General features: G+C 46.1%; 1 protein-coding gene across 19 annotated transcripts in view; it reads right to left on the reverse strand.

Moving 5' to 3' along the window:
• Positions 1–23,833, reverse strand: part of CAMTA1 (calmodulin binding transcription activator 1) — a 324,806-nt gene that overhangs the window by 7,931 nt on the left and 293,042 nt on the right. For 14 of the 19 annotated variants that reach the window (XM_080380158.1, XM_080380160.1, XM_080380159.1 and 11 more), the window contains 11 exons: positions 19,231–19,370; positions 18,790–18,986; positions 18,363–18,441; positions 17,171–17,486; positions 16,257–16,780; positions 14,890–15,077; positions 14,232–14,478; positions 13,707–13,778; positions 12,742–12,762; positions 9,339–9,532; positions 9,072–9,146 (listed from right to left, as the gene is read on the reverse strand). In XM_080380158.1, coding sequence (XP_080236284.1) covers positions 9,072–9,146; positions 9,339–9,532; positions 12,742–12,762; positions 13,707–13,778; positions 14,232–14,478; positions 14,890–15,077; positions 16,257–16,780; positions 17,171–17,486; positions 18,363–18,441; positions 18,790–18,986; positions 19,231–19,370 — 2,053 coding nt within the window. Of the gene's footprint in view, positions 1–557; positions 740–5,018; positions 5,050–9,071; positions 9,147–9,338; positions 9,533–12,741; positions 12,763–13,706; positions 13,779–14,231; positions 14,479–14,889; positions 15,078–16,256; positions 16,781–17,170; positions 17,487–18,362; positions 18,442–18,789; positions 18,987–19,230; positions 19,371–23,833 lie in introns of all 19 variants that reach the window. The other 5 variants (XM_080380168.1, XM_080380171.1, XM_080380173.1 and 2 more) reach the window with 5 other exon arrangements.

Raw genomic sequence — 23,833 nt, forward strand, 5'->3', positions numbered from 1 at the left:
CAGTGAGTGCCTCTAGGGTACAAAGTCATTCCCTCAGCAATTGCTGAAGAGCGGATGGACGGAAAAAGCACGTGCAATAGGGATGATTACTGAAGGTGTCGGAATCACAGCCGTGGTACTGACACACAGAAAGGGAAAAGAAGATGATTTCAACTACGAGCTTCGAATCCTGACCTCAGGAGCTATGTCTCGGCTCCCAGATCACTCCAGCCAGACAAAGCTTCTGCCCTTCGAACAGTGTCCCCTGCCTGGGCGCCATACAGGAGCTTGCGTTGTTACGTGCTGAAGCAATGTGGAAAGCGACAGCCCCAGAAGCGAGCACAGCAGCTCCTCTCCCACGTGCCCTCCCCGGTCTGTATGGGGTGTCAGCAAATGAACCAGGCCTACTTCGGAAAAGTTACAGCAACGATGGCTTCATGGGTAAAGCGTAACACAAAGCTGCTTCATCAAATTTACTCCGTAATGCCCAGCCAGGGAAATGTTTAATGAATCTGAATGCAGAAGATCAGTATAAAGGACAGGGTGCAGGAGCCAGAGGAGGCCGTCTGGCGAGTTACCTGTTGCTCTGAGAGCTGAAATGGCCTGTGGGACATTTAAGAAAAGGGAGCTCTTGCCTTTTTCCAGATATCTCATTTGGGCAGCAAAACAAAAAAGACAGAAAGGCCCAATAAGAATGACACCCCAGAGCATGCGGTCTGCGATTTAACACACCCGTTTGAGCTCCAAATACATTCAGCCCCTGCAAGAGGTAAATGAAAACAGAAATTACTTTGACCTGTTGTTGCAGGTACAGTGACGCACACCCCTATATGACATTTTCTCACATCATCCTGAACTCGAACCAATGGGACTTTTCAAGCCTGTAAAATTTCCCCCCATTCTCCATCTTCCTAAGAGATGCAAGAAACCAGGTACTTAAATGCAACAGCTGCTGCATAGCACATATTAAAAAACCACAAAACCCACAAGTGTGCACAGGAGTAGGAAGGGTTTGTTGCTGAAATGCCAAGAGAGAAAAGGGTATGCACACAAAAACAGAATATAGTAGATGTTGTTTATTCAGGTATGAAATAAAGTTGTACTTACCAGAGAAACTGACTTCAGCTGTTACATGCACACTCCCCAAACCAGAGAGCAGCATTTAACCAAACCGTAAGAAAATGCGGTGTGGGCAAGGGGATCTATTTTTAAATGAAAGATGCCGTGAAAAGAATACATCCTTCATTACTCATGATCGGAGGAAACAAGCGCACTTGTTCTGCCCCAGAGAGGACCGAAGTTTCGCCGCAGGCAGGAAGCGGTCGGCTAGCCTAAGGACTCAGGAGAAGACTCACTCCTCGCCCTGCTCCAGATCACCTGCCTACCGAGAGCACGGCAGAGGGTGGCAGCTCAGCGGCCGCGTGTTTCTTTTTGTGCCCTGGACCTGGACCTTGAGCAAGGCTCTCCTTCACAGGAGGCTACAGCGGATGCCGTAACTGTTGAGCAGGGAAAGAGCAGTGTAGCAGGCACTGTGATTAGCAAAATCTGTCCGCTGGAGTGCGTTCCCCCGAGAGGAAAACTATTACTTCAGGGCAACAGTAACTTGATATAGTTTGGTCCCCCCCCCCGCTGCCCCTCGAGAGTCTTTTCATTTCTCCCACAGTTTTGTCTCACATGAGTTGGCCAATAAAATCTCCCACCTCTCCCTCCTTACTGATCCTGGTGTAACGTAGCCCAAATAAATCCGGAAAAATTAATGAAATCAATTTGAAAAGAGGTTTTCAAACTGAAACGTGGAAGCGAGTGCTGTGATCATTTCTCTGCGCGCGCAGACTACAAGAGCATGGTGTCAGGGTACAGAACACATCAGATTTGTATATTACAGACAGACATATGCTTGCATGCATTCCTGCAGCACATATGGACATGTCAGCTTGTGCACATCAGAAGGCCCAGAAATACTTTCCTTATGTGCATGCACGCCAGCAGCGTATGCACATAGGTTGCTATCAGAATGCAAAGCAGCAAAGAATCATTTGCTGTAACAGACTTATTTTGGCAGAACAGCAGCTAACACATTTTGTGATAGCTCACAGCTTACTTTTTCCAGAGAACTCCCTGATTTCCCAATCGATCCCACACCACTTACCATTCAAGGCAAAACCTGCAAATGCTACTAAACTTCCAGAATCTGCCTCCTGCTAATTTCTCATACACGGTTACATACACAAAGCCTTGAAGCGCACTAACTAATGCTCCTCCAACACTGACGTCAGCTGCACCTGGAGCAGAACCACCACATGGTACCTACAGCGCGTGCCCTCAGGGCTAGCTTCCCCCACCTCGCTGGAGCCCAGGGGTCCGTGCACTAGCTGCAGGCCTGGACCCTCTGCTCCCTCATCTTTACAGTCCCCTCTACCATGCACTGACCATGCAACTCAAGTCTGTTTTAGCGTACCTGGAGACTGCAGCGTGCATCTCTCTCTTAGGAGGAATCCCAGCCTTGAATGGAAAGGCACAACAGCACAACTGCTTTACTCTCCTACATTCAAGTCACGGGTGGCACACTCTTTTCAGTTTTGAGTATGTCTAGCCCACTTTGCTGGGTACATTTTGAGTTTATATTATTTTTCCTACTTGTAGGACAAAGGTCTAAAAAACACATCCCCTCCTGCCCGGCATGCAAAGGTTACACGCGGTGCAGCCAGTGGCACACGCAGCAGAGGCTGCAGCCTGCGCCGTTCCCCGGGGTGCGGAGCACAGGGAGCAGGGTGTCCTGCTGGCAGCCAAGCCTGTGGCCACCGGGGCAGGCAGAGATGCCCCAGAGCAGGGCACAGCAGGAACTGTGCCAGCGTGCCTCCGCGCAGCCAGCCAAATCAGCTAAGCAGGAATTCTCTGGAGAGAAGGAAGACTGCAAAGAGCACCAAAACTGCAACATTAGGAGTAGCTGGAGGCAGGAACGTATTTGGAGCATACCAGCATCTAGCTGCCAACATGCATGCGACTCCCTTTCCTCACACACTGTGGTCCATGGCTAGCCAGACAAAACCAAGAAAGACTGGGAGACCCCAGTTACTGTGTGGTTGAACCAGCCCCAGGCAGCTAGCCCTGCAGCACACTGCTCTACCGCCTGCTAAAGAAAATAATTTCCCTGCAGCATTCATTATCGTCCCATGGATACGGTAACTGACCCCAAGATTAAAGATGATTAAACGTGCTAATGTTTTTTCACATAAAAGTAGGCACTTACTTATGCCCTTACAACAGAGAAAGGAAAATTTATCAGAATGAGGTGGGGTTTTTTTAAAGTTACTTACAGGAAATTTTATTTTTCAGAAACAGATTACATTTTTTTCTGCAAGAAGCTTCTGAAACCAGACACCCAACTGCAGACCAAAAATTACCAGCCCTAGTTACACACAAAGCATCAGGTTAGTAAAAAACAAGTCACTCAGTCAGTCCCACCATTAAGAAAATACAAGCTATTTTTACACTGTTCCTAAATTAACCTGTGTTCGTTGTAAAGCACATTACCATACGTGCTAAGACCTGGAGCTAAGGTTTTCCAGCTAGCAGATTCACAGCACTGGTGTCTTTGTAATCAGGAGTAATGTGTCTTTTCATCAGAGCAAGATCCATGGAAGCAGCACTTAAAGAGTTAAGGTGCATCCGGGCCATTTCCCCCATTTCATCCAATTCTTACTTCCTTGATCATTAGTGAAGAACCAGAATTGTTACTTGGGAAAAACTGAGGATATGCAACAAAACGTGGCAGCACAAGAGTCAGTTTGGAAAGAAATGTCACTATTGGAAAGAAGCGACATTAGAAGTCACCATTCCTCCTCTGTTAGGCTCAATAGTTAAACAAATAATGATGCCTCCAGCATGCTTAAACCCTGTTCATACTCTCAGTCCCGAGCCATAAAAACAATCTCTGCAATTCAAAGCCAGTAAAACCCCACAATGAACAAGTCTGTTTTCTTTTCTGAATGTTATGTGGAAGTAGGAGTCCAGGTCACGCCTCCCTCTGTCCCTCTGCCTCTCCTCCCTTGCTGAAACAGCAGGAATAAGCACACGAGTGGTGTTATTTCCATCTGCAGCGTCTGACAAAACCCCTGCTGTCCTACCACCTCTCAAATGCAAGACGGTACTCAGCAGTCCTGCTGGTGACCTGGGCACGTGCCTCGAAAGCTGCAGCCTTCCCCGCTCATACAGGGATCGTGACCCGCCATGGGAATGCTTTGGCATATTCCCACGCTGCTGGCGGAGGACAGCCCAGCCTGCTGCTGTGACTGAGCACAAGGCGAGCGGACTCTTTTCGTGCCAAGAACAAGGCTCCCGACAGAGGCTCACCTGGCATTTGCTCCAACACAGTTACAGCATCTTCATTTCAGGTGTTTTGTTTTCCTTCCCACTACACAGGTTAACAGCTGAGAGAAGCAGTTGTCAAAAAGCTGGCTCTAGTAAGGTAACCAGACATGTAACTTACCAAAGACCAGCTTCTGGAAGGTAAGCATTGGTGCTTAACCACCTCAGGGAGTAAAAAGCAAGTGTGAAGAGCTCTTCTGCTTCTCTCTGGCTCAGGCAGAAACAAATACCCATCTAGAGTAGGCTGCATCTGTTCTGCAGCTTCCTACGATCTAGCCTGAATGCTGTCACAGTCCCATGACAAAGGACATCGTTACTCATTGAGCGTGTGTGCGCGCAGACCCCATCAAGCTCCAAAATCTACTAACAGCCATTTTGGATACCAAAAAAATATCCCACCGCCAACACCACCTAAGCATGCCCATGATGAATATACATGTCCTTTTTCACACATTCATGCATTGGTAACATCTACTGCAGAGCTCTGTCCTGTTATAAAAGCAGCAGTGTTAGTCATTGCAGTAGGGTTAGTTTATACAGGATTCTGTTTTATATAATTAATGGAGGTGAAACTTACTGGCATATCTCGGCTGCAGCCCCATGCAAGCAAGCAGAAAGCAAAAATATTTAAAATGGAAGAGAGGAACTGGCTAGCAGGCAGCTACACTCACCCTTTTGTACAGCCTATGGTCCACCAGTGGGCTTCAGATTGCAAAACAATACCAAAGAGCTATTAGCACACACATGGCAATAACCGTACCTTACCAAGAGCTTCACTTCAGGGAGGAGGAGACAACACTTCTGCTTGCCTGGAGAGAAAGAACCCTTCCCACTCCTGCCTACGGGACGACTCCTCCTTACCAGGGAAGAGCAGTCCTGTGCTTAGGTGTTTTAGGGCAGGAAGTAACAAGCAAGTAAAACGAACCCCACACTGTCATCCCCGTGGCATTTCTAGCTGCATCCTGCTTCCCCTTGCAGCCATTGTCTGTCTTTACCTCATTGCAAATGCTACTCCGTAAAAAACACTGCAGATCATAATCGCAGCCTAGCAATGGTGTCAATACCTCTCAGAAGAATAACATTTTCCTAAGAATCAGAGAAAACAGGAAACAGAAGGTTGCCTTCCCAGTGAAAGCTGACTGTACGGACCATATACGGATTCAGCTCTGAAACCCAAACCCACTTCAGAGCTCCTGGACTTCCTTGCAGCTCTAGATGTGCTGTATCTGGGGGTCACTAAGCAGGTGGAGCCTTTCCAAAACCATTAAATTGCAAACCCTTGATCCTGCCTCATACAGGACAGCATGCCAGGAGGCAGCTCAGCTCCCCGTGGGTGTAACAGCAAGTTGTGGTTGACAGTTAGCCAAGCGCCAGCCAACAGGTCCAGGCACCACAGGAAGATGGGCAAAGCTCTCCTGGGAGGCCAGGAAGTTTCTGTTTCTCATTCTGAACAAACAACACTTCTGTGACAAGTCATGTTGATACCATGTTATGGCTGATGCGTGTTTTTCACCAGATTTTTGATAACATGACAATAGATGGATAAATAAGATTGTGGGGTTTTTTTTCCAAAGTCAAAAGGAAGCGATACATGTCTGACCATCGGAATGACTGCTGCTGATGAATGACCACTTTTGTTTCCATGACACCTGATAATATCCAGCTACCAGAGCTCCAGTATCTTCTCTAAGAATACACTCAACTGAAACTTCCCATTTCTTTTCCGATTTTCATCAACGTCTACACATCCATTGCTGAGAGAGCTCCAACTGCAGAACCTTGCTCATTAACTCTTAAAACATCTGAAAAACCATCTGAGCAGGCAACAAGCCTAAGTTCAGGGGGTCCGAAAACACAAGACCAACATGCCTATGCACCCTAGATCCTCAACCGGACAGGAATCATGTTTGCACTACCAAACCTTTGTGCCGAAAAGCTAATAAGCAAAACAGGGCAAGACGACCATTTAAGTGGTTCTGAATGCTAGCAGAGAAAGAGTTCTCATAATTGGCTTAAAACAGACTAATTTAAAGTAGGAAAAAACACAACCAGCTAGAGGGTTGCCAGAGGAAAGCCTGAGTAAATTGTGCCTAAAGGCTACAGAATAAGCTCTTACTAAGAGGCATTTATTGGCCCAGCAACAGAACCTGCTTGTGAACAAAACCCCAGGTTAAACAGTTCTATCACTTCAGGCTGAATTTCTGAACTTTAAGAATTTACTGCCTTTTCACTTAACTCACTATCCTTACAACAGACTGCAAGTGGCTTTTACACCCTCCTCCCCATCTCTGTCTATCAGCTGACAGAAATCTGCTACAACATCCTGTGTTTCTTTGATGTTCCTGTGCATGCTCTTTTTTCCTCACTCCCTCAGATTTTCTAAAAATATCTTCATTTCTATCCCTTGTACTGACGAGGCACTGTGTGGTTTAATAAGTGGCTCCATCATACCATTTTATGCTACAAAGCATTAAATAACATTAGATGCTAGTTGTTATGGCTTGCTTCTGGATGTTCAGGAGCTTGGATGGCTGAAGTGTTTCTTTACGGAGCCTGGGGCCGCCTTATTTGCTTGTTTATAGCAGCAGTGTGCTAATTTTGAGCATTTCAAGAGGATTCCATGATGAGATTCCAACAAGCAGTACTCCTGAAACAGTGTGTGGGACTGTTAGCCTAAGTACATCATCACCTGTATCCCATGTGAGCATTGCACAGGACGCACAGTAGACTGAATGGACATAATTAGGAGGCTTATACAAAGGTAGATTTAAACTTACTTAACATGTATGTTTTATTACTCTATCCTTAGAAAGAGGTAAGCAAGGAAAGTCAAGCAGTGAGGAATAAACGTAATTATTAAGACACAGAAAATTCAGAAAGCTTGAAGAAGAGCAGATGAGAAGGAAGCAATTCCCTCATCTTCCCCCCGGTATCCCGGTGCATGTGCAGCACGACTATGGACGAATTCCCAAGTAACCACAACCGCTAACAAAGTGCCTATGGACGCAGACAGGACTGCACTGTTGCAGAAAGTCAAGTACTGCACAGTGTGACAAGCCAGAGAGAAGCTACTGACAATGGATCCCCCCTGCCCTGCTTCTTTGTTTTTATTTCTTGTCTATAAACACCCAAGACCTGATCTCCCAGAGATGCGCAGCACTGACCGTGCTGCTGAAAAGAGAGAAGACTGATGAAGGAAAGGGAAGGGTCCTGCCTGCAAACCTCAGCGATGCAAACGAGTAGGATCTCACTCTGCAAAGGAAACAGGAGATGCTGAGAAAGAGGAAGGCAATGAACTGAAAGCAAGGAAAACTGCTGGAATCACAGGCAATTTAAGCCCTGGAGAGTCCTGACAGCTGGAGACTTAACTGAGCATGGCTGAAGCGCATGGCGCATCCTAGACACTGATGGGAAACCCAGGGATACAGCTAGTCGTGAGATATTCTCTGGACTCGTGAGAGTCAGCTGTTAAGAGCCGTGGGCAGGCTGACCCAAAGCCTCCAGGGATGTAAACGGGCACGTGGCTTCCCCAGGGACTGCCCGACAAACACCATGAAACAAACCTCCTCTTCACATGCCCCGCCCAGAGCAAGAAGCCACTTGTGCTTCTTCACGAACAACTGTGGCTGTTTCAAGTGCATTTGGAATTGGCCTGGAAACTATAAAGCCCTCTTTCTCGTCCACATGTGTTATTCCCCATTGAACCTGCAGGTAAGATGTCCCTCCACAACATGAGCCACACTGACCTCCTGCAAACTGCAGCTTCGAAATCCTACAAAAAGGACCGAGTCTATTTCTAAAATAAAATATATCACATGCCTCTGCCTCTCAGAGCTCTCCTTGTTCAAACATCACTGGGCTGAACTAGACATGCTTCAAAATGCATCAGGTTTGACCAGCTCCTGAGTGGATGAAATGCATGTGTGGTGAGAATGGAGGGAGCAGAGCCAGAAACATCTGAATTCACTTTTGTCTAGGCAAAGTTCCAGTTTGCAACCTGATCATATATGGGACCCTTTTAAATGAAAATCAAAACCAGTGCCCTGCGTGTAGCAGCGTGCTGGTACGGTAGCGCCCGCTGCCACACGTAAGCACTGTGGCAAGCCTGCGCAGGTTCCCACGCTGGCAGGGAACAATTCATCTTCATGTCTGTGTCTGTACTCCCAGCTTACTGACATGTGTGGAGCGGCTGATGTGAACTAACTTGTCTACTGCTCTGCTGGCACATTCCACTCATCTACATTAAAAAGAACCCGTATTTGATGAGAGTTTACCAAATGGTCCTGTGACCAAACTAAAGGCATTTCCAGCGTACACTAGATGCTGTCACATTTTGCACATTCCCACATACCACGAATGCTTTGTGCAGCACTTACAAGCTGTAGCTATGATTCATTAAGTTTTTTTCCAGACTTCAAGTCCAACTTTTGTAGTCATGTGCCTTGCTTTGCTCAAAGTTTCCTTATTCTGTGTTTGCCCAACACAACCTGGGCTGCTTTACCATATCAGCAATGAAGCTGAATGTGATTCTCTTTCAGTAACAGTCCTAAGTTAGAGATTTTATTTTTGTCAGTGTATCCTGGAAGCAGCTGGGCTTCGTTGTTTGATTAAAAGATCTGTAGTGAGCTGATTCTAAGATCCTTTATATTGCACTCATTGCTGACACACTTGAATACTGTTGCATTGCTCTAATGAAGGGCAGATACCAAAAGATAGTGTCATACCTGTGGCGGCAGCGTCGTAAAAACCGCATAATCTTGCGAGCAGCTTGATCCTGCTTCTTGGTAAGCAGACTGCTTCTAAACACAAAAAACCCCAACACTGAGGTGTAGGCAAAACTGGGGAGAATAATACTAAATGCAAGAATTATTATCCTACGAAACACTGGTCTTTTCCCACTGGCCTTTGTCTGTAAATTACAGCACAGCCCTGGTGACTGTAAAAACAATATATGAAGATTCCTGGTAGAATCTGACATCCCACCAGCTCACCTGAGTTTCTGTTGTACAATGGTGGCTGCCCGACGGTTTTGCCTCCTCTTCCCACATTCTTTGTAGCTGCGATAGTACTGCTGGATCAGCATCGCGGCTCGTCGGCTCTGCTGGAATTTTTTCTGCTCATAGTAACTTCGGAATTTGCTCTGGATGAGAATGGCAGCTTGCGTCATCTTTTTATAAAGTGCATACTAGAAGAGAAACAAAGAGAAGCTGAGGCGGTCCAATAAAACCAGCAAGAAACAGGTTCCTACAGCAAAAGACACTTGTGCCACTAAGACGTGATGAGAAGCAAATGAGTATCTACTCACTGATTGGGAACTGCATGAGAGAAGGGTGACAGCAAACTGCAACAACTGTGAGACCAGCTGCAGAACCCAGTTGGCATCAAGAAAGCAACTACCTGTTTTGCTGCCTGTGGAACAGTCTGAGGGGATTTGTAGAATCATAGAGTGGTTTGGGTTGGAAGGGACCTTTTAAAGGTCATCTAGTCCTCCCCCACCATAAGCACGGACATCTTCAGCAAGCTCAGGTTGCTCAGAGCCCCGTCCAGCCTGACCTTGAATGTTTCCAGGGACTGGGCATCTACCACCTCTCTGAGCAACCTGTGCCAGTGTCTCACCACCCTCATTCTAAAAAACTTCTTCCTTACATCTAATCTAAATCTACCCTCTTCTAATTTAAAACCCCCTGGCCTATCGCAACAGGTCCTGCTAAAAACTTTGTCCCCATCTTTCTTATAACCCCCTTTAGGCACTGGCAGGTGCTGTAAGGTCTCCCCGAATCCTTCTCTTCTCCAGGCTGAACAACCCCAAACTCTCACAGCCTGTCCTCATAGGAGAGATGCTTCAGCCCTCTAAGTATTTCTTTAGTATCTAGCTAGCAGACTCTACATATACATGCCAATGACCAGATCCAGCTGTACTGTACTTATGAACAACTTTGGATCAACTGGAGCTGATCCTGAGCTGTTTTTACACTGCTCCATATTTGTACTGCCGTGGGTCTGTGTTAGAGATAACCCACCTGACTACACTTAGAGGAATTGTCTGTTTCCCTTGCACATAGAAATTTCATTACAAACTTCAGGATTGCTTATTTCTCTGCAGCAAAATATGCCCAACCAAGTGATTGTAAGGATAAACCAGTGAGTGCATAAGATAAGATTAAGTGACCACTCCAAAACGCTAACAAATTAACTAAAACCAGAATACAATTTTTTGTGTCTTCATTTAAAAATATCTGTTAAACAAATTGCTTTAGTAAGAACTAAATTTGCTGGTGACAAGTGTATGGATATACCTTCTTAGGACAATTAACTCTTAAACAGCTCATTTCATGTTTCTATGCCATAGCACAATATTACAAAAGTTTTGATTGCTCATGTATCTATTTAAAACCAAGCATTTAAAATGGAATAACACACAATTCTAATTTAAAAAAAAACAGAACCAAACAAACCCCCAAACCCACAACAGTTAATTAAGCAAGTCTAATACTGAGCCTGTCACAGGCAAAACTAAATCTCGTTAGAGGTTTGTAACAAGCATCCACTGAACTTGCACATTTGCATGAACAGTCACACACATCCAAAATTCCCTCTAGCACTTCACTATTTCTAGCCCCATGATTCCAAATAAAGCAGGCACAAATGCTTAAAAAGAAAATCTTCTTTATTCTACATCCTTTTCCTTTTAAAGCACACAAGTAGATGGCCGCTTAGCAGAAATCATATGCATTCATACATATTTTTAAAAGTCCTTTATAAGACAGAGATATAGAATAATGTATAGATGATGTATCATACCTCTGAACTAACACTACAGCAGAGGCTTTCAGTGTTTATTGATCTTATTTTGAAAGTTTTTACACTTTCAAAACTTATGTGTCTTTGTTCCTGGATATTTTATCAGCTATGACTTTGCTCACTTTATCAGACAGATGAAATGCAGAAACAGCAGCACTGTGCCCTGTACTGGGTAATGGCCTAACACATCTCAATGGAGTTTCCTGTCTACTGGGGAAAAAACCCTGAAAAGCAAACAAACACTCCCACCCCCACCCATCACTCCAAAGCAAAAAACCCTCCAGTATCATCACAGACCACCATTTACCAAATTTCACTTTTTGGAATTGAAGCAGTCATTAGGTGCAGTTATATTTTGCCATTATTAATTTCCATTGTTTTGTTTTGTTTTCAACATTTTTAATTAAATGGACCAGATTGTGGTTTTCAATTAGCTATTTTAAGTTTAAGTCCACTCAGGGCTGGTCATGGTTTTCCTTCAAATTTTTAGCCCAGATGGGACTTCTGTGGCTGAGTTACAAACCCCTGAACAGAAGGGTTCAAATATGAAACCGTGATGTGAGCTATGACTGTTCAAATCTAGCCATAAACCTGCGCTGATCTCAGCAATACGGCAATGCAACAGAGGAATAAGGCATGTGAAAGGGAAAACAGCAGTCACTGGATAGACTAGACCCCCAGTGTCTTTGCATTCAACTCTAAGACCCACTTAGCTGATTCGCTGCTCTCTCTCCTCCTCTTTTTCCCCTCCAGCTGGGAAGAGGATAAACGGAGAAGCCCCCTACCCTCCACGAAGTGCCAAGCCTCAGCTAGTACAGCGGCCCCAGAAAGCTCAGCTTGCTTGTGCTGATAGAACAAGTACTCTGACCGATACACAACCACAGTGGCAGGAGGAAGCTGTGGATGGAAAATCACCCTGAGGACACATTCTCTCCAGGAAGAGCATGCCTTGCCTCCTGGGCAGCTCTGAGAAAAGCTCAGCTGATTCTAGTATCTGATGAAAGCAAGATGTGGCACAGCTGGGAAACCCATCTTTACAGTAGAAAATTATTGGCTGTGAACAATTTAAGACCGGCATCAACAGCCATGCCTCCAGCATGAGAGGCAACGTACATCAGGTGGTGGTCTTAGGAATTCAGGGCACAGGTATTTCAAAGATGAATGTTCAGAATGCTTTGGTAGGCAGAATGCAGAGGATGTTGGCTGCATCGGTGGGATAAATGTTCTGTAACAGCAACAAGGGAAAGCTTGTCCTCTGGAAACTGGCTTCAAACCTTCCCCACACCTTAGCCCATCGCTGCTTATGAGTACCTGTAGAGGGAGGAGACTTTTCTTTTTCCCTTTTTTTTTTTTTTTTTTTTTTTTTTGCATTTTTGTATTTAATTTACTACTACGTTGATACGTTGTAGCACAGCAGCCCCTACATATCTCCCGTAAGGTTTGGTTTGTCAGTGACTTCTCAACCACAGGTATTTATTAGAGGATACTATTAAAACATTTCTTTAAATGCCAGGTTCTCCTGGTTTATATTGAACATGAAAGTTAGTGACCCATGGGGAACTGTTTCCAAAATAGTGTTTGTATTTGTATTACCTTCAAGGCTATCCAAGTAAGCTTAGGGAGAAACAGAAAAATACACAGTTAATGTTAGTTCTGCAAATAAAGAATGAAAAAAATAAAAACCCCAAACTATCTTCTTTCAAAAAGAAGTGATTCCAGGATCCAAGACAAAGCAGTTTGTCAAGCAGTTTTTGAAGGGAATTAAGCTTCTCTATTACAGGAAGCATCACTCCAGAATAACAGCCATGTGACAGGTTGAATGTGAATCAAGATGCAGTCACCTAACACTAGAAAGGCTTCCCAAATAAATGTTTTCGAAGGTTGTAAAAGAGCACAGGCATCTTGCCTTTCACTTTACGTAAACACGCCGCCAGGTATCAGACAGCTGGAGTCTAGCTGGGCATACTGAAAAGAGGGATGTGGGCTCTAGTCCCCACAACAAAACCCAACCAAAAACCAACGAGGAAAAAGCAAGAGTATCTTCTTTTTCTGGGGTTGAGAACTCAGCCTAAAAGCACGTCTCCAGCTAGAGTCTGGAGAGCAGTCTCAGTCCTGGAACAACTCGCATCAAGTTAAAACACGTGACTTCCCATAGTTTAAAAGTTTAGTATGTGCAAAATAAAACAACTTATTTTTCATCTTCGCCTTTATCAACGGCAAAACCAACTTCAATTTCACAATGAAATTTGGCAAGCAACTAGTCAGAGAATAGTCTCACCAGGCTACAGCATGCACAAAGGCCAATATGGAATACATCATTGCCCTCTATCTCATAGCAAAAATGCAGGTATCATCACAAACAAAATCCTCTCAAGGATTCCCTCCAAAATTAAGATTCAGGACATGAATTTTCTTCCCTTTTCAATTTTGCCTGAGCAGGGTATTTCATGACTGCATGCTGAAAAGCATACAAGAGGAACAGTGGGATAATTCCCATTACAAAGGGCTGTGTTCATGGCACTTACGTGTGCTGCATAAAATTTCACTTCCTTGATTACCTGTTTGTATTTTCGGTAGCAACGCTGAATAACAGCGGCAGCCACCTCTTGCTGTTCCCGGAGAGGACGACCCTACACAGAAGGAAGAGGCAGTAAGTAGTCAGAGTACACCAAACACAAGACAGATGATAAGTGGCTCACAGCAGCTTGCAAGGCACCTGCGACCTGCTCCGATTCAGGTCTAGGCACTTCTTGTTTCTACTGTCAGTTCACGTAAGGGACCAACCCTCAAAATTGATCTTTACACCGAGCAGGCAACCAACCAGAACCGCTGGGGTATATTTTGAGGATATGCTTTATGAATGCTGTTCCAGCATGGAAGGCATGCTATGGCACAGCATGCTCTCTCCAGTATGGCAGCTGCTGGGTAAACTTTAACAAGGAAATGCTAGAAACATTGAAAAGGTTATGAGAGAAATGGTATTTTTGTCCTGGGAGAGGGTATTATCCACACTTTGGTTTGTAAGAAATTATACTACTCTTTCACCCCTAACAAGGAAGACATTGGACGTTTTGGCCACGTACCTTGTATTTCCTGAACACTGTCTGGACGAGTTTGGCAGCTTCATAGAGTTCTCTCTGCTCATGATCAGACAGAGTTAACTGTGCAAACTCATTTTCTACCTTCTCGCTGGTGGATGCACTCAGAAATTCAGACCAATCTGCTGCTGAGGGAAGGCTGGGTTTCTCAAAACCTATTTCACTGATTGGTGAGCCTGCAGGGCTCAAGCTGGTGTTCGAAGAAGGGGTCAGGGGTTCACTATACAGATTTCTGAAATACCAATCACAGTAGGAATTATTGGCTCACAAAGCACCTGGGCTGGCATCACAGATAAAGACTACAACATTTCTGAGTTCAAGACAGGCACCCAAGCTCCCCTCCCTCCCTCCCTCCACGCAGCATCCCAGATTCCTGAGCCTGCCTGCACCGCACAGACTTGGCGCTGGAAGAAAAGTCAGACCCTGCGGCCACTTTCCCCTCCTGCTGCATGCACTCCCATTCTTCCATGAATCTGTAGCTGTGCTGGCAACGATACCTTTGACCATGAGAGTGTGGCTGGGCTTAGAACACCAGCCTTGAGTCCCACTGAGAAACAGCATCTGCAGCCTAAAGAAATCGGTACGTGCTGCACAGCATTCAGACTACTCAGAAACCCAGAGCATCTTCACAGCTCTTACTGACCTTATCTGTGCAGCACTCGGCAGATGATCGACATCAGCAAGGTAACTGGCCAGCCAGCTCATCGTGGTGCTCATGGCAGCACTGTCCGTCCTCTCCACCAGTGGTGACTCCATTGGCACAAAATTCTCCCGCTTGATCCTGTCAGGCGTAGCTTCAATAATGTGCTCTGCAAGTGTCATCATGTTCACCTGGGAAGGAGGAGAGGAGAACAAACTTTTGCTGCCTGGTATCAGGAGCCTCGTGCTTGCATGCTACCACCCAGCTTTAGACAGACTGCCCCATTTTCCCTAAACTTGTGGTAGCTGGATCCTGCTGTTTGTCTCAGCATGGGAGACAAATTCATTAACCAAAGCTCATTTGCTTTTCTGTCTCTTCTGACAAAGCACTGCAGGGTTTCATATTCCCCAGACCTCTTTTTCGTTGAGTGTATGGGGAGCCCAAGAGATCTGGTGAGAGGTTTATGTCATTGGGCGTTTGCTGCACGCTACTGACAGTGGTCACTACTATCTTGTTTCCAAAGGAAAAATGATCTTGCCACTCTTTGCCAAGAAGTGCAGTAGAGCATGACAGGACAATAATGGCACATCAAGAGATGTTAAAATCCTTGGGATCACAAGTTTGTCAGGAATCCTTCTGAACCACATCCCCCTGCCCACCAAGGTTCAGAAGACCTTTTAATACAGAGGTCAGAAAACAGTTCTTGTTTTACAAAGATCTGCTTCATCTACGTCACGCCAGCAAGATGAGATGTTTAGAGATGCGAAGGCAGTGCATGTAGGCTGCCCTCCCGTTACTCTCTGTGCTCAGAAGACCAAACACAGTATCTTTCAGCCAGTGACTATTTCTCATTGGTCTGCCCTGCTTCTGCTATTTCCTCTATTCCACAGCTGGCGGGATCTTTCCTTCCCCAAAGCCACTGTTTCTCCCCTTCTCCACGCTCATCTCCTTGCCCTGCAAAGTGCAGTGGCTTGGCCCGCAATGACAGCACTGCCTCTCTCAGGTTGTGCTGCCTCTGCAGGGACTGCTTCCCAGCTCCCGAAGGACTGTGGGGCCACCTCATTCGCCTCATTTACTGACGTGACCAGGAGGCTCTGCTTTTTCCTTTTAAAATTGCAAATTTTATGCATTCTGTACACTGTTGAAGCATACACCAGTGCATGACCCTAAATGTTAACCATTAGCCTTTGTGTCTGCGTTGATACCCTTTGAAACCAGAAGAAAGCATTCATTGATTCTATGGCCATCTCCTTTCCCAGAGCACAATTCAGCCTCTAAAGGCAGCCACAGAATTTGCTCACAGTCAGACTCCTCTGTGCAGCCACCGTGTTCTCTGAGACTGCTGATCCTGGTGCAATGGGTATGTTTACCTGCAAGTCATCCATGTGGTGTAAGCAGTCCTCATCCCCTGCATTGTCCCTATAGGACAAGAGCTCTGCATCCACCATCTCCCTGTCAGCCATCATCAGCACGTTCATCTGCTCTCGCTGGCGTAGCCGATGGGCTACAGTGTCCTTCCCCAGGGCAGCTCCCTTCTGGCTCCCTGCCACCTGCACTGCAGACACACCAATATAAATGTCTTTTGGGTTCCATTTGACACCTGCTTGGCTGCCAGAGCCTCGGTACCCAGTAACTTCTGGGATGTGCTGGGAGAGCTCCCGGCCATAGTCCCTGATCCCTTCACTGGGGCTGATTGTCTCAGTGGTGGATTGCTTGGAGCTGGAGTTCTGCTTCCTAATGCTTGGCTGTTCCAGGCTCAACGCAGTGGAAAGCAGCTTCTCTTGCCGGGCTTGAAAATATTCAGGGCTCAACTTATGTTTTTTGGGTGCAGGGTAATCTTTCTGAGTCTCACTACTGTAGTAACTGGAAGGTTCTGATCTTGGTCGTCTCAGCTCTAGAAACAAACAGATCAACGGTCAAAACAAAGTAGGCAACCGGTGTTCACTGTAGGAGCTACAATAGCTTCTGCCACAGAGCTGCAGGTGCAAGTTTGGGCCATGCCCTAGGATACCTGACAGTATGTGCAAAGAGAGTAACTATCACCCAGGGAGGATACTACCTCAACCACTCTTAAAATACACACATCTTCCTAAAGCAGGCATTCACTCCTCTTCCCAATACTTATGCAAGTGCATGGAGCGGGTGACAGAGCCCCCACCAGAAAAGAATTAAGCATGGACAGCAGGGATACAGGTGGCATCTGCCGCCTAGGTGAGCCCCTTGTCCCCAGGTTTTCACATGTCAAATGTCAGCAAAGCAGTGCACGCCCTCAGGGTTATCTTACCTGTGTTTGTACTGGAAATCACAGTGACTCCCTTCTGAGGCTCCTGAGAGGCAATAAGCTCACTGTGCCACTGGGACACCCAGTTCTCTGTGTTGGAGTCTGTGCTCGAGGGGCACTGAATCCTGGGGGTTTGCCCAAGCTGAGTTTGCTCATCTCGCTGCAGCTGCTCCAAGCACTCCGCCAACTTCACGTGGCCCCGAGACCGGGCAATGGCCAGTGGCAGTCTCCCGAGGGAGTCAGGAATAGAGATGGCTCGGCGGTCCCACTTGTACAGCACGACAGCTGCATCCATGTGGCCCAGGGCGCATGCCCACATCTAAAAAAGATGACAATTGACCTACTGAGTGACCTGCCTTCTCCTTTCTTTCTTGCTAACACAGTGGAGTCTGGTCCCCAGCTCATGGAAAAATCTCTCTGATAAGCAAAACCACAACATGCTTGAACCCCAGCAACTGGCTTCTATAAATGTCCTGTCCCAACAAAAGGCCATTACAGAGGATTAGATGCATGTTATTCTCTCCTGTGACAGAGAAACCTCCATCCTTCCGAATGAAGCTGACAGTCTGACAGCTTCTTACTTAGTAATAAATGTTTTTTGGGTTTGGATTATTTGGTTTTTTTGGACACTGGCATCACTGCAGAGACAGAACAGCCTCATACACAAAGGAATCTTTGTGATCAGAGATCACAACAGAATCTTTGTGAGATCATAAATGCGCAGACAGGACCAAAGGTTGGGAACAATAAAACCAATGCTCTGCCATTGTAAATTTGCACTTCTGGTTCCACCTGCTTTGGCTTTTTGCTTGTCTAATTATCAGTCATGATTCCAATGACTAAGATATCGTAATGACTTTACAACCTCTACAGTCCATTAGTCAAAGAGAGCAACCTGAAAGAAGGCATGGAACCTCCTTTCCCCAGCACAACATTGGAGACTGGATTCTGGGTACAACTCAAACCAGGGCTACCTGTCCCATTTCCTCATGTTACTCAGTGACGAGCTTCCTCCTGTGTAGCCTCTCTCAACAAAATGCCAGGAAGCTGATAGTGCCATGTCTTACCATTTACACAGCAAGGACACACAAGAAACATCTACTCTTGAGCATGAAAGCCATTAGGAAAGTAACACACCAGGAAGAACTCCAGAGGGTCCTCGGACTCTCTCAGAAATTTCAGTCTCTGCTCTTACCAAAGGAGTGCAGGAGAAATGATCCACATTCAAAGGGTCAACTTCCAGCTCCAGATCAATGCTGTCTGCATGTTTGGTGCTGCAGAGGAAACAATGGAACAAATGATGCTCTGTAGCCATGTTAGGATCACTACCTAACTGCACAGTTTTGCCCAGTGCACCATACCACAAAGAAGTGGCCACGCACATGCCCACAACACACATTTACTATGGATGGTGCCCCCAACGGAGACTTTAAGAGCATGATACATCCAGTGATTGGACTCGCTCTCTTCCAGAGACAGGGCCTGTCAGATCAGGGGACAGGAATAAGTTCAGGGATTTGGCTGTTTGTAAGGGACAACCAGAAATCTGAACCAAGCAGAGCTGACATATGTTTCTGCCATGCCTGTACTGACACCCAAGAGTCCAACGGGCTGGGTCTTACCGCCATTTGATGAGGGTCTGGATCAGTGTAGCATAGCCCTGGGCAGCGGCTAGGTGGAGCAGTGTCATTCCTCGGAAAGTCTTTGAATGGATCAAGTGTTTGGACTTTGCCCAGCAAGCACGACTCATCATCTTCTCGCACACCACCACCACGCGGCTCTCAAAGCAGCTGCCCAGTGTCCCAGTCCCAGAAACGCACTGAAACACCACACACATCCCAGTTTAACCACTGAGGGGAGCTGCAACCTGCCCTGAGCAGGCAGCCTTCCACTTTTAGAAGTACTGAGACAGTGGCAAACGTGAGTGAAAGCCAACTGCTGTTAAAAGACACCCACAAGCCAGATTTGTTTAGGAAAAACGATAATCCTTTCCAATCCCCCCAAAACCAAGCTCTGGCAAGAAAGCATAAAGGTGCCATGTCTGGACACAGCGGGGGTCATACCTGCACCTGCGTTCCTCCGTTCCCATTCCCATTGCTCCCGCCTCCTACTCCTTGTTTGTGCTGCTGGGAGCCTGTCATTTCAGCCATTCTCCTCTCCATCTGCTCAAGTCGCTCCAATATTGACATCCTGAACTGGTTATCTAGGTTGGAGAAAGCCAGAATAAGGACATTTCCATAGAATGAAAGCTCAGGTTTTGGCAACCTACTGCAGCAAGCCACTAAGCTATCCTAGAAGTCACACAGATCTGCTTTGCTTGGCAATGCACAGGGACACTTGCCCCGCAGCATCCTAGCTCTTCAAGTTCCTGCAGCAGCCCTTTGACTGCAATTCCTGAGAACTTCCTTAAGGAAAACAGATAGAAAAATGAAAAATACAGGTGGAAGATGGATCCCTTCCCTTGTGATTCCAGCCATATCCATACAGTAAAGTACTGGGGTAACACAATTTCTTTGAAAACACAAGTAAACCCTAAGCAAATACAAGCATTCAGACAGCATTTCAACAGGATCATAGCTGTCAAAATACTCTTCCCTTTTAGAGTCAATCCCCCTATTTTACAGGAGTCCTGAATTCAGCTTGACTGACCTCCTAAAACCATGCCTTGATTCCTCTGCCTCCTTCCATGCTTAGAAAAAGGAGCCTTTAAAGGGCAACTGCCCCAGCAGGCTCCCTTTCCTGGCAAACAGCTTCAGCCAAGTGTCAGAAACAGAACTACCGGAGATCACAGACTACAGGCACTGATAACCCAGTAACATCATTCTGAAAAGCAGTACAACTCTTGAGCCCTCTGGTCTCTGCAGAAGTCTAAAAGCTGTATTAATTACTTTCTCCTCACTGCATTCTAACCTAGCACGATGATACATCTACCAAGGCTTGATTAGCGGAGCAGGGAGATTTAGATACAACCTATCTAAATAGATAGGACAATAAAATAAATAAATAGGACATTGCTAAAACTGACGCTGTAGAAATCAACTCAAGCAATCTTGTGTTTTGGGCCAGTCAGTGCAGCTCAAACTGTGGCTGCAAACACGGAGGGCTCCTGTCTCGTGACCCATAAGGGAGAAGCTTTGTGTAGCTCATGTGAAGCTGGGCAGGGTAATTTTGTGGATAGGCAACATGTAATGAATCTTGCTATCATGCTAACAGTGTGCATAATAAACTGTGGGGAAAAGGATAACTGTCATACTGCTTGGTTTTATGCATCTGTGGAGATGACGTGTTGGTGCAGAGCATTGATAAGCTTAGAAGAAAGTGCACTGACAGCAATACGAATATGCGCATTGAAATGAACAAACTCTGATCAAGTTTTGAAAGAGAAAGTCTTCTCCAAGTGGTTACACGCAAAGTCCTCCCTGGATGGTTGCAGGAGTACTTGTATACTACACTCTGCAAGGCACAACTCTCGCTACAGGGTATTAGAGATACAGATCTCTGCTGCACCACGCTGAAGACCATCCTACAGACCATCGGTAAGGGACAGCTCAGCCCCACTGGCTAAAGACGTCCCTTTCTCCCTAAGAAGCTGCTGCAGCCTGGCAGCAGATGACATCTGCTCCCTTCTGACCAGTTCCAATGGGCTGTAACGCAGCATCCCACCCTGGCAGCTCCAGAGCCAGGGACAAAGAAGCGCGGCCAGCACCCCCCTCTAATCTCATTTCAGAGGTGAGCTCACTACGGTCTTGTTTTGCCCAGTCTGAAACATGATTACTTATTATTAGTGCCTTATTAATAATTCAGTCGTCCTGTTAATTGCAAAGCCTCTGAGAAAGCAACTGACAGTTACACGAGGAACTATTTGTAACGCAGATGCAGTCTCCAGGCCCGTCTCGAGCTGCGGTCAGCACGCAGCAGCAGCAGCGCCAGTCGTGTTTTCCCAGCAAGCCTTTGTTCGGGAGTGCTGCAGTGTGCTGCAGTGCAGTCCATGTCGCTGCCTCCTCCTTCCCCATTGCCAGGCAGAGCACGTACGCTGCAGAGACTGACAGAGACCTGGCATCGCTGAGCCATCCCCCCACTGCGGGCCTGTGCCAAACACAGCTACAACAACTCAGGCACCAGGAAAAGCAGCTGTGTTTGCCATGCAGGTCAACGGCTCCGTTCGGCACATTTCACACCACTCTCTCTGGCTGGGTGGCCAGCACTCGCATTTTATTAGAGCTAAGAGTAGCAACACACACAGGGTATTGCAGCTGAGCCTTCAATCTCCTTTGGGCAGAAGTAGCTTCTTTTTAAAAGAAGAAGAAACGTGGCTTGTTAAAGAGCAACAAGCCTAGGCTGCAAGATGCTAGGGATTTGCTCCTACCCATTTAGCTGTCAAAGAGAAAAATTATTCTGTACAGCCAGAAACAGCAGGAGAAAACGATTCCAAGTGAGATGCAGAAGTAGACTGTGCAGATTATTGGGGTTTCTCCCTATTTTTTTTTTTTAAGCTGAAATCACTGTGGACCAGAAACGGAGGGCCCCATGTTTGTGTCTGTTTTCCAGGCTCTTCTATTTCTAATGAGTGAAGCCGCCACTTTCCCTGATACTGAGCTAATGACACTGAGCACTTCCCGGCACTTTTCATTGGAAGACTGAAGTTACTAAAAGTAGGTCTGTCACCACTGCTGTCCCTGGATGGGCACACTAAAACAAAGAAAGAAAAGGAGGGAACTTTTCTTAGGAAACCAAATTTGAAACAGCATCTAGTGCTCCGACATATTCCTATGCAGACGCCTGGACAGTACTCCTGGGAAGTATTTAGGGCAGGACTACCTGATTTTAGGTAGCAGAAGGTATCTGTTTGACTTAACAGCACAGACATAAACTCATCACAGTCTTAAACCTGTAATCAGCATCTTGCCACAACAACAGTGTTTTTCATAGATGGTTGTAAACTGCTGCTCAGTCTACAGGCAGGTCAGAAATATGCCACTACAATGGGAAGTGGAAACAAACACCAACACAGAGCAGAGAGCCCCTTCCATGTTTAGCAGAGACTGCCAGCACCTACCCAGCAGCAGGGTGTACCCTTGGATTAGAAACCTTATTTGCTGCCTGAAGCTAAGTGGGGCAGGAGTGCATGGGAAGTATCTCCATGCTGCCCATCTTCCAGGCAATTAACCTTGCTAGCTAAGCAGCTAGGACAAAAGAACAAAGCCACAACTGATGGCAATTTCAAAATTATTTATGTATATACCATTTTCATAATAAATTCTGTGGTTATCAAGTACACCAAGGTGTCCCCTTCAAAAGTGACTGGTCACTTGAAGCGTATGCACTGTGCTAGTCTAGCAAAAAAATATGAAAAAAACCCACAAAGGTGGTGGGGAAAGACCTAGAACAGGAAAGGGGTGACAGCAACTCACTATGCTGCAAGGGCTGGTACATCCTCAACAAAACAAGGACACCTAAGCGCAGAGGAACCGCCAAAGGGAAGAACACCTTCCCCCAAGGTTCCCCCTGGCCTCGGCAACGAGACAAACGACAAACGGCTCCTCCTCCTGTTCCCCCCGAGGCCTGGGCACACTCCAGACCAATGGCATTTGGACCGCGGTCAGCACAACTCACACACTGCTAATAAGCTGACAGATGCCTTGCCCAGGGTGCAGCGAGAACGCCACACGTCACTGTTTGTGTGGAAGATCCCTGGGTCACTCAGCTCCACAAAGAGCAGATCTCCTTCCTTCCTGGCTTGGAGCAGGGCCACGGAACCCGCTTGCTGTCAGTTAGGCTCCCAAAAGTAAACCACATATGAATACAGATTCCTACAGACTCTCCTCCTGGTGTACTCCTGCAGCACGTCTCAGGATCATTTTAGAAGTCAACTGTCCATAGGCAGGTGAACTTCCGAACTGTTTTACCAGGCTGCACTAGTCCTGTGCTGTTAAAATCAAGTTACAAAGAATAAAGATTATTTTGTACCATGAAAACTTAAGATTTTGCAGGGGCCTAATTAAAGGGCAAATCTTTACGTGACCTCCTAGGCATCAATATTCTTTAAGTCCCAAGTTTGCCAGTCTGTATCAAAACATTATCACTCCTGTATTCTCAGCAACAGGATTTGGCCAGCTTCATCCCTAAGGACAACAGCATAATGTTGAAAATAAAAGTACAACTGAAGCCACAGAAACTGGTGCAACATCTTCCCTTTATATAGTCCTGGGTTCAACAGTGTCAAAACAAAATCAGCTTTACATACCATGAGTCTTATGAGATACGCCTGGTTTATCTTTAAAACTGATGTATCTGTATTTGTGTTAGCAGCCAATATAGAAAGATGACTGCTACAGCCACGTAAGAGGAACCAGGCAGAAAGAAAGCCCCTGACATTTGGGAAGCAAAGGGTTGTGCTTTCTTTTTTGTACGTTGTGTGTGTTATGTACTAAATGTAACTGGAATCCAAACCAAGATCCTCCAGCTCAACAATAAAGGTACCTGATGACACCACAACACATTCTTTAAACAAAGTACCACGTTCCATCACAAAAGAAAACAATGTTTTCTGGTAAGGAAAACATGACAAAACCTGTCCCAGTCCTGCTGACTCTCTAATGTGTTTTCCTGTGAAAACCCTGATTGCCAAAAAGCACTGCCAGCAGAGCCCAAACACCACAAACGGGA

The sequence above is a fragment of the Falco punctatus genome, assembly GCF_963210335.1.
Source record: "Falco punctatus genome assembly, chromosome: 3".
NCBI classification, from domain to species: domain Eukaryota; kingdom Metazoa; phylum Chordata; class Aves; order Falconiformes; family Falconidae; genus Falco; species Falco punctatus.